At 37.8% G+C, this 11,793-nt stretch overlaps 1 protein-coding gene across 1 annotated transcript in view; it reads right to left on the reverse strand.

Annotated features, from left to right (window-relative positions):
- Window positions 1-11,793, reverse strand: part of LOC149114595 (polycystin-1-like protein 2) — a 43,722-nt gene that overhangs the window by 14,944 nt on the left and 16,985 nt on the right. The window contains exons 4-6 of the mRNA XM_089284013.1: window positions 5,117-5,242; window positions 4,288-4,473; window positions 2,927-3,178 (exon numbers count right to left, since the gene is read on the reverse strand). Coding sequence (XP_089140139.1) covers window positions 2,927-3,178; window positions 4,288-4,473; window positions 5,117-5,242 — 564 coding nt within the window. The remainder of the gene's footprint in view (window positions 1-2,926; window positions 3,179-4,287; window positions 4,474-5,116; window positions 5,243-11,793) is intronic.

Genomic DNA, 11,793 nt, shown 5'->3' on the forward strand with positions numbered 1-11,793 from the left:
TCAACTTTAATGAAGTTGGTGTTCTACCCTTTGCAGAGAAAATGCCATAAGTTTTCAAGCGAGGTTTAAACCGGAATTGTGTTTGAAATTCTGGGTACATTTTGCAGCGTTTAATTCTTGGAGTGTATTTATAAAAACCTCCAAACACCACATGCGATCGAATATTATTCAAGTTTACATGGGGTAAATAATAGCTTAAAATTCTACTATGTTTGTACTCCCAATGTAAGTTTACTTAAACTAAAATAATACTTCTGGTTAACATTTGCAAGAATTATCTGCAAATGAGTTTTTAAACTTAGCTCTAAATATTAAAATATTTAGAGCTGTTTTGATAATTCGTGGGAAATAATCTGCTTCAATTCTTAAGGGCCCATTAACCGATTCATGCGCGCACTCACGCGCGTTGCTAAAGAGGTGAAATTTCACTTCCGGTCACTTACGTCAACCTGAGCACGGAAAATAAAAACAACTCAAAAACTTGCAAATTCGCATACATTTTAGATGTTTTTCTTTGTGTTTCGCAAAATGCAAAGTAAAAAAGTACAAGCAAAGACAAAATAAGAGAAAGACAGAAAAACAAGAGCAATAGAAAGAGAAAAACTAACTCCGTGTGGCTTTGTTTGATCTTACCGAAGTGCGCTGGTAGTGTAAATTGCGCATGCGCTGATAGGGTAACTTCCAATAGATATCGCGCGCACTTCCGGTTTCTTTAAATGCTAAAGGAAACGCGGTTTTTTTTTATTAAATCCAGCCTTTTTCGACGAATTTCCAATAAAGCCAACGTTGGCAACAAGCTATGCATTCCTTTTTCGAAATCATGCTTTTTTCAAAAAATTACAAATTTTTCAATATTTTGAAATTCTCTCAAAATCTGACCTTTTAGAAATGAAACAAAATCGATGCATAACGTAATGAGGATTTAATTTAAAATATTAAATCAATGAAAAAAATCCCGAGAAAGTAATTTGCCTGAGAGCCTTTGCATTTTTTGTGTATTAGTCACATGACGATGGGCATGGCCTGATGACGTCATCCTAGTGTTACTGGTCATGAAAAAGTTGAAACACATGAAATAACTCTGAACTAACTAAAAATGAGGAGGTTAGATGAGACTAAATTTTCCTTAGCAACGGCTTGAAAAGATCGGTTAATGGGCCCTTAACGTGTAATGCTTAGAGAAAATCTACACTCAAAACGCAAAAACGCCCAAATGGAAACGTGATGCAAACCTGTTATAATTCTTTGTTCATAGATTAACCGTTGCCAGGCTTTTAAAAACTGAAGAGGAAAACACACCGCTCCAAAACAACTCACTCTGTTCAATTTCGCGCTTCGCGATTATCGTCCGCCGTGTTGAATCTTAAGTACCCTATTGTTTCCGATTGTTTGATCGAGCCAATCAGGAGAGACCTTGTAAGAGCTGCGTACTATCTGGACGATACATTTTGTTGTAAAGTTACGAAATATTTGAAAGAAGTGTCCCAAGCACTTCTTTTCACCGAATTTTTACTCGTAATCGATAGGAAAATGCTTAGCTTGATATTTCTTGTTGATTTCGAGTTAGGTTAAGACAGAGAAATGGCTTTTGCGTTTTAGTGGATGTTCACGAAATGGCCATAAATGGTAAACTTGTATGTAAACAGTACGCCAGCACAGAAAACAATATTGAAGTCCCTAAACATTTTATGGCTTTTTTGAGAACTTTATTGATTGCTCTCACCATCCAGGTTAGAATAATGTGTATTTGGTTTTGCCCATGGCAGATATTTGCCATCAATTAAAGGCTATTCACAACACTACAAAATATGTACCTTACTTAAGATGAAGCCACGGAGAGAAGTCAAATTACCCAGTTGAAATGAATATCTGTGCTCTCAGACTGATAGTTGTACAGTAGAACATGATCCAGTGGATCTCCTTTTCACATGGTTTTTCTTGTTGTAGAAATACTAAACCAAAGATGGCTAATTAAATATGCATAAATTAGTGTCAAATGGCCATTTTTGCAGGGGGTCCCCGTAACTTGAAGGGAATAAAATATTTTTACCTACTTTTTTTCCCACAACAATTCACTCACCAAACCCCACATTTGTGGCAAGTTTGAGCGAAATCGGTGATTTGAGCTGTGTCACCTCCTGCCTGGTTTTCTCATGGACACACTCTTAAAGGGTGTCCCATATGAGATATCCTGTTTACATACATACGTACGTACATGCATACATACATACATACATACATACAGACAGACAGACAGACAGACATACACACACACATACATACATACATACATACATACATAGACTTAACTAATGCGTCAGAGATATTTAGCTAAAAATAGCTAATTGGCAACACTAACACATAAAATATAAAATACAAAAATACTAACTTGTGTTTAAAAATGTATGGCATATAATATTTGTAGACCTAGCTCCCTGTCCTTTTTTAATTCTTTAGTTATTTCAGGCAGCCTGGTCCCTAACTCTATTAATATATAACCTTGTAAAAACATTTTTGTCAGTCCGAGGGGAAACAAAGCTAGTTGTTGTCAGGGAAATTAGGAAAGAGATCTAGAGCTTTCAATAAGGAGTCAAATCCGTCATTACAATACAAAAGAAATGTACCTAGATTTAAACACCACGTGCAAGGCCATGGTGCTACTCAAAAAACATTCTGTTTAGTGTCTTTCTGAAACTCCATGAAGTACTACTAATAATAATTTGATAATAATTTAATAATATCTTACTACTGTGGATATTGTACACTTTATTTCGGGTCACGAACGGAACAAAATAAGTTTCTCAGTGTTTCTTGAGATGTAGTCAAGGGAAACAACTCAAACCAAACTTCTCAGAAATGTCAGAAGTAAGTAAAGCTTGTTTCCCTCAGGATGGTCATCATCTGTTGCTTGATACAATATGCATACCTGAGTGTCCACAAAACTTGTTCTTTGTGTTCCGTTGGACTCCAATGCTTTCTTTTCAGCCGGCAAAAAAAATCCAGCATCTTTATCTCCAATTTTTAATGCTACAAGTTTATCCAGGCTATGGCGTCCTAAGGTCATGGTCAGTCCTGTTGTCTCAATCGATATCATTTCTTCATCTGGAACCCTTAGGGCCAGCACTGCATCTCCAACTAAGCTGAGGATGTCCATGGATCTCATGACTAATTGTTTACCCTAAAAAAAAGAATTGTTTTCTAAATCAAACTCCAAGGTACTCACATGTGGTCAACCATTATCACAAGAAAAACAACAATTTACACAATGAATCAATCCAGGCAAAGATAAAAAAACTGAAGCAGATGCTGACAAGCTTGGGAAAACATGTGACCAGCTGCAAAACCTATAACAAGTAGAAAGGTGGGAAAGGCTTGGCGATTGCTTCAGAGCTAAGCAATGAAAAAACATGCGTATAACCAGTGCCAAGTGTGTGGAAATATGTGAGCTAAGTCATCTGTGGGAAAACATGTAACCAGTGCCTAGCATAGGAAAACATGTAAGGAGAGTCATGTGTAGGAAAACATGTAACCAGTGCCAAGGATAGGAAAACATGTAAGGTGAGTCGTGTGGGAAAACATGTAACCAGTGTTAAGTATAGGAAAACATGTAAAGCGAGTCATGTGTGGGGAAACATGTAACTAGTACCAAGCTTGGGAAAACATGTAAGACGAGTCATGTGTGGGAAAACATGTAACCAGTGCCAAGGATAGGAAAACATGTAAGGTGAGTCATGTGGGAAAACATGTAACCAGTGTTAAGTATAGGAAAACATGTAAAGCAAGTCATGTGTGGGGAAACATGTAACTAGTGCCAAGCTTGGGAAAATGTGTAAGGCGAGTCATGTGTGGGAAAACATGTCGGACCAGTGCCAAGCATGGGAAAACATGTAAGGCGAGTCATGTGTAAGAAAACACGTAACCAGTGCCAAGCATAGGAAAACATGTAAGGCGAGTTGTGTGGGAGAACATGTATAAACAGTGTCAAGCATGGGAAAACATGAAAGCTGAGTCATGTGTGGGAAAACATGTGACCAGCACCAAACATAGGAATATTAAAACATGTAAGGCAAGTCATGTGTGGGAAAACATGTAACCAGTGCCAAGGTTGGGGAAAATTTAACCACTGTGCATGTAAGGACTGTTAGTGTAAGAATTTGTCACTTAATTATTACTGAAAAATGCAAGTTAGGTAATTATCATCGAAGTTATAGATCAAAGTGTGTCCCTGTACATTTCAATGAAGTAACAATTGACACCCGTTAGAAATACAAGACGGCGAATATTAACCTTTTCTTCAAGATCAGAATGAACATCGCCTGATGCAATGACTGCTCCTGCCTTCAGCAAGCTGTTAAGACAGAAACCTAAGTTTTCTGCAGATTGGGTGACCAGCGGTATCTTGACCACATCTTTTGCTTGAGTAGCGTTCCATAAGAATGATGCCATTGAATCAATAGCAGACAATGAGGATCCCTATCAAAATAAAGTGTAATCAGCAGAATAAGTTGTTATCTGCTTGGCTGAATCTGAGGCTACAATAGCTTTTCACAGCCTGTTGTAACTAACAATGGCTACACATGCCTGACTTGATATCGGAGTATGATTCTCTCTTTACAGACGTCCCAAACTCGCAATTCGAGACATTGATCAAAACTTAAAGATTATGTAAGCGCATCAAGTGGGACGTGACGACCCAAATCGTGGTTGTCATCAGGGCCATTGCTAAGAAACATTGAACATATAGTTGAAATGATGGGATAGTGTTTATGGGATAATGTTTATGTAATGCTTATGCCACTGTTTAACTGGATATTTAAATGCCAGAAACAACCCAGCTGGTGCACTTAACAATCAAAGTAAATGTTTCTTGAAATTAATGAACATTCGTGGATGGCAATGATAAAACATCTATAAATATTATTATTTAGTTAGAACAGAGGGAAATAAGCTTGATCTTAAAGCATTCTGTGATCATGCAATATTCCTCAAGGTGAGATATTGGAGATTGAAATATTTAGAGAAACCAGGAAAGGGTAATCCCCTTTTCTGTTCATCTCCCCTTACCACAACCCGGCATCCTCCTGCTATACCCTGCCTCAACATTTATTTTTCTCACCAGTGACGTGTCAGACACTGTTTCTGTTTCCTGAATAGCAGACCCTATAATGGAGGAGCTTTGCAAAAGGTCTGGAAGACTTTTCACTTGCAGTGAGACAATCTTTTCAATGATGGAGTCTTGAATCTGCAATTTATAGAAATTGTAGGGAGAACATTGCCAGATGAGTTTCTGTACAGACATTTTTTCAGCACATTCCAGAAACAAATAATTGTTCAGCATTGGACTTAAAGCATATTTCCTGATATGTTAATAATAATAATCATAATCATAATCATAATCATAATAATTCTATGTTATTTAATTTTTAATAGTTCATCTTTTTATTCTGTAAATATTTATACGAGGGTTTTTTCAGTTACTACTGTTCGGTGCTACCCTTGATAGATAAAGTTGATTATTAAAATGTAATTAGTTATATTATATAGATAATCACGTGCAAATTAATTTGATTTGCTAATTCAAGCATGTCAAGGCCACTGTGTAGGTATAGCCTGTATGCAACCTTCTACTGTAATTTCCCTTCACGCAGAAAAATTGATGTCTAAGAAGCGCCATCGCTAATTGAGTTTCAGTATTCTGCTAATTTTCCAGAATTCAAGGACCATATGCTAATGAATGAGTTGCCAGTAATCGGATACCCTGGGATCGTCAGGGGGCAAACATTGCAATTCGCTAGAAGGAAATGTATGGCGAAAAGTTGTTTCGACGCCCAAAAACATGGTTTTGGGGAGAGATCAACGCTTTTTTGCCATTGTTTTATCGCGAATGGATTTTGGCAACGTTGATACATCGAAAATGTAAGTTTTTGTTTGAATAACCGTGAAATGAGCGATAAAATTTACCGATAAACTCTCTTTTGCTTGCGTGAAGAGAATATTGAAAATTTCAATACACGCCTGATCTCGAGAGGCTACCCGGAGCAAATGGTAGAAAAGACCTCCGAGAAGTTAAATATTAAGACAGAAAAGAAGCTCTAAAACACAAATCGAAAATTGCAGGAGGAACTACTACTCTTTGTGTCGGGCAATTTCACTCAACCGTCAATACCAAACGTTGGAAAGCATAATCACGCACAAATGGCACTTTTAAATACAAATGCTCAGAGATATATTCAAGGAGCCACCCTTGATCTGTTATAGAAAAGGAAAGTCACTGAAATACGTGCTTGTAAAAGCAAAACAAAGGCTTTGAGCAACACAGTAGCCACACAGCATGAGTCGCGCAGACTCATTTGTCATTAAATCAACCCCAGACAGTACAACGATCGCCACCGGGCTTATTTCCAGTATTATTTGTATGACTGAGCTCTCAAATAAGCCAAAAGTAGCCTGTCCACAACTTAAAAGGCTTTACTGGGTTATTTCTTCTCGATTTATACCTAATTAATGTTGTAATATTTTCAGACCATTACGCGATGTAAATTTCACAATAAACCTCGCGCAAGCAACGGAGTTTATCAGTGGATTTTGTCACCTATTTCACGGTTATTCAAACAAAAACTTACATATTCCACATATCAACATTGCCTAAATCCATTCGCGACAAAAATGACGGCGAAAAAGCGTTGATCCCTCTCAAAAGTCGTTTTCTTGTACCTCGAAACAACTTTTCGCCATGCATTTCCTTCTAGCGACTAGCAATGTTTGCCCCCTAACGATCACAGAGTTCTTCGCGCAAACACGAGTATCTGATTACTGGCAACTCATTCATTGGTTGCTTGACAATTAGCCTCGTTAAAAGTTGACTGTGATTGGTATGGCAAGCCGTTTGTAGCAAAGTTTAATCCTTGCGATATATGTTTAATCCTTTAAATAACGGTTTTATTTAAAGATAGAAAAGGCATTCAATCCAATGGTAAATAAAATTTTTGGTTCAATTCAATCTCTTAATTTTCACGATTCAATCCAATACCTGGAATATTGATTCAATCCAATACCTGGAATATTGATTCAATCCAATACCTAAAATATTGATTCAATCCAATACCTGGAATATTGATTCAATCCAATACCTCGAATATTGATGCAATCCAATACCTGAAATATTGATTCAATCCAATACCTGAAATATTGATGAAATCTTCCTGGGCCGAGCGCGGCCAACAGGAACGAGAGTAACTGAGCACTAGAGAGCACTGAAAACATGGCGGGCGAAGGAGAACTAGAGTTAGAAGTTGAGTTTCCTAAGTTTCTTGCAGACATCTTGGATAAAACGGAAATAATTTTTGAGAATTTTGACTCAGAAGTTGCAGAAGCGCACGTCGAAGTTCTTGATCAAACCATTAGTCTGCTTAGGTAAATGAGACATTGCTACAACCGAGACACAAGGGACACCGAAAATTTAGATTCCATTACTGCCGCTTTTGTAGATGTAAGTTAACCAATTTTTATGTGACAAACATATTTGTTTATTAAAAGCTGTGTGTGCTAGCTTTTTGTGGCAAATAACATAAACTGTGGCAAATTTTGCTACCACATTGGTCTTTGGTATTGTGCATATTTCTGCTGTCCAATCATTACTGGCACACTAAACTTTGAACTGTAAACAAAATTTTTGCTGTGCCGTGTGCACAGTCAAACATGTTTCTCACAAAAACTGCTTGTGTAAACCTGGCTTTAAGTTATTTTTGAAATAAGAACCTTTACATTTTACAAGACAGCAATCATTGAACATTGGGATGTGTTTTAAGTTTTTCAATGTTGTTGTCCCATGTTTTGCATTATTTAACCCACATGTGGTACTTCTTTCCTAAAAACGATGTTTTTCTTGATATTCTATGAGAAACATGGCACCAATTTGTTGTGAATATTATCGGGTACCCAGGGCTCAAGGCTAACACTACTGCCAACTAGCCACACATTTCAGTTTTGAATAGTAGATTTTGCACTTTCACTAGCCATTGTGACAATCATGATGGAATGGAGTACTGGTCTACTGGATGAAAACAAAATTGAGAATTATCTTGACAAAGTAAAACTGAAGAGAATAGAAACTAATGAAAACAGGGAAACTATGAGTGGATTTTGTGGAAATAATTGCCTTAATAAGCATATGATAAATATTTAACTTTTAAAGGGAGATAAAAGAAAATGGCAACACTGATAAAAGTACATCAGAGATTGAACATAAGCATATTCAAGAAAAGCAGGATTCGTGTTTGTGGGAGTGAAATTTTCTCAGTGATTATTATTAACATTTTAGATGCAACAAGAAATGTTCAAGATTGACCACTCTTATAAAAAAGTCAGTGAAGCTGTGTATGAAAAAGGCTGGCTGGTGCAAAGTTAGTTTTGGCTAGTGACATGAGTCCTGTTAGTAGCCATTACGCCAGTGCACCAAGAGGTTAGTCTTGTGTCCTGGGTACTTTTGAAAATGAGGTAACAAATTAACCTTGCAACATTTTAACATCTGTTTTGATAAGCACCTGAAAAATCTACAAGGCAGAGAAGTGCACATGGCAGTTATCAAATGCCTGGAGTTCTCTTCAGTTTAGTTGTGTTGCTAGAAGTTAGGCATTCTGTAATTCAAGCAGTTTCTGAGTTTTGTATATCAATGAAAAGGAAGATGAGAAAATAATTTACTTGATACAGGGTAGGTTTTCTGTTGTGAATTGAGTTGCCAAAATACTTTAAGGGCCATAATCTCCTTTACCCAGCCCACACACATGTAAGGTAAGGTAAAACTTTATTTATGCAGGGTGGCCCATTCAGCACAGTGGCTGGTATCCAGAGGGGCCCTGCTAAATACAATTTCTAAAAATATAAAACGTCTAATAGTATAAAATAGTTATAAAAATAAAGTTAAAAACATGTAGTATTATGCATGTAGTATTATGCAATTGTCAGTTGCCCAAGTTTAACTGTCACTAGTTCTAGAGCCTCTTGGAAGATGTCTACTCCCATTTGACTTGATTATCTTGAGGGATCTAGCCTTTCCAATACAAATGACTGCACTGAATCATGTTGTCCCAGGTCAATTTCCTCAACTACAACATTGTTATCACTGTCCAATGGAGTTGGACCATCAGGATCATCACCATAGTATTCAAAATCATATGACTTTCCATTTGAAAGGGCGTTTTCAGGCTGCATCATATGATTAAGCCACACTTGGTATGGCAACCAGTTTTTTTTTTTTTTGTTCTTACATTTTGGTGGTTGAAAGCTTCAGTGAACTGGCAAAGAGCAAGGTTTATCCTTGGTTGAAAAACTAAGTGTAAGGTGGAAAGATGCACTGAATTATCAGTGTCCAGGATGCCTGACAATTCCATACTACAAAAAGTGTAAAAGTACAAGTGGGAAGCACAATGGAAACATCCCTCCACCACAATCTTTCAATTCGTTGGTTGTTTTGATGGCCCTGCAGTGAAGCTGCCCCTCTCCTCTCTTCTAACCTGCTCCATTGTATCGCACACACCAACGTTTTCAACACCATGATCTACTCGTACTCTCGAAGGCCAAAATTCTCCGTCTCTCTTAACGGCATCCAGAAACAATTCAAGAATTGTTTCTGCTTTATTGTTGGCACTACATTTCAAAAACATTATTCTCTGAGAAAATCCGTCTATACAGCCGAATTAGTATTTTCCATCGGATCAGAAAGTGATGTCCATCCAGATGCCAAAGCGAATTTACGCACCCCATCTCAAGACAGTATTTTGGGGATCTAATTTTGCTAACCTTTCTCTTATTCTTCTCTGTTGAACCCGTAACCCAATGGACTTAAAGAAACCTGCAATGAAATTATATCCATACTCTTGAATGATTTCGGTTCCTTATCAGGTAAGCTGTTGAAACCCCTCATATCTTCTCAGCCATACTCTGTCAATCTTCTGTGAATGAATAAGTTGCCAGTAATCGGATACCCGTGTTTGCGCGAAGAACTCTGGGATCGTCAGGGGGCAAACATTGCTGGTCGCTAGAAGGAAATGTATGGCGAAAAGTTGTTTCGAGGTACAAGAAAACGATTTTTGAGAGAGATCAACGCTTTTTCGTCGTCGTTTTTATCGCAAATGGATTTGGGCAATGTTGATATGTGGAATATGTAAGTTTTTCTTTGAATAACCGTGAAATATGTGACAAAATCTACCGATAAACTCCGTTGCTTGCGTGAAGTTTATTGTGAAATTTACATCGCGTAATGGTCTGAAAATATTACAAAATTAATTAGGTGTAAATCGAGAGGAAATAACCCCGTAAAGCCTTTTAAGTTGTGTACAGGCTACTTTTGGCTTATTTGAAAGCTTAGTCGTACAAATAATACTGGAAATAAGCCCGGTGGCGATTACTGTACTGTCTGGGGTTGATTTAATGACAAATGAGTCTGCGCGACTCATGCTGTGTGGCTACTAGTGTTGCTCAAAGCCTTTGTTTTGCTTTTACAAGCACGTGTTTCAGTGACTTTCCTTTTCTATAACAGATCAAGGGTGGCTCCCTGAATATATCTCTGAGTATTTGTATTTGAAAGTGCCATTTGTGCGTGATTATGCTTTCCAAAGTTTGGTATTGACGGTTGAGTGAAATTGCCCGACACAAAGGGCAGTAGTTCCTTCTGCAATTTTCGATTTGTGTTTTAGAGCTTCTTTTCTGTCTTAATATTTAACTTCTCGGAGGTCTTTTCTACCATTTGTTCCGGGTAGCCTCTCGAGATCAGGCGTGGTTCGCTCCTGCGGTTAAAGGCGCTACTTACTTTGAAAATTAGCCCACCAGGGATCAAACGTTGTCAGATTTATTTGAACTAGAGACACGGCTCGTTGCGTCCGTGGTTACATCGTAGTCAACTGAAATTGAAATAATTACAAGATAAATTATTATTTACAACATTCTAAATCGAAGCGACAAACGATTTCGAAACTTACAATTTGTGTTCCTGGGTGTCGGATCCCTTTGATCGCTATCTTGATGTTTGCTCGCGACTGTTGATTGACTTGACTTCGAATGTCCGTTACATGATAAGATTTTCTTTTTAAAACATAAGTCACATGACTTGTTTTTCCCGCCACGCGTGGTCGAGGCGATTTCGCAATTACCGACGATAATTAATTCAACTTTTTTTTTTTTTTTTTTTTTTTTTTACACGCGAATGAACATGCAAATCACTCCGCCCCAGTGCGGAAATTAGGTCTAATTAATAAGTTCTAATTGAGCAACGACTACAACGTGATAGTGTTCAATGATGAGTAGCATGAGAAAATAGCGTCAGTGTTCATTGTTTCTCTGAATAGGCTTAATTAAGTGTTCAGTTCCTCTTTGGTAGCTATGAGACACAACTTGTGGATTGGTCTGTCATATTCACTATTCTGGGTCTTGATTCTCGCCTTTCTGACCAGGCCATCGTTTCCTGGATACGTGGCAACGACACGAGCCAGCTTCCATTGTGATCTTTTCTGATTCGGGTCCAACTCCAAAACTAAATCATCAACTTCAACATTTTCTCTGGTTCGGAACCACTTGTTTCGTGGTAACAAATTTGGTGCGAAGTATCTCATCCAGCATTTCCAGAATTCGTTCACTCCATCTTGGGTGCTTCTTAGAAGATGTCTGGGGTTGACCCTTTCTTCAGATTCTGGTTGAGGCAGTGGGAGATGATGACCCATGAGAATATCGTTTGGTGTGATAGGTGGACGTTCCCAGATGTCGTTAGAACTTGGATACAAAGGACGTCCGTTGATGATG

The sequence above is a fragment of the Orbicella faveolata genome, unplaced genomic scaffold (genome assembly GCF_042242905.1).
Source record: "Orbicella faveolata isolate gen_17 unplaced genomic scaffold, um_ofav_v1 contig_13, whole genome shotgun sequence".
Lineage (NCBI taxonomy): Eukaryota > Metazoa > Cnidaria > Anthozoa > Scleractinia > Merulinidae > Orbicella > Orbicella faveolata.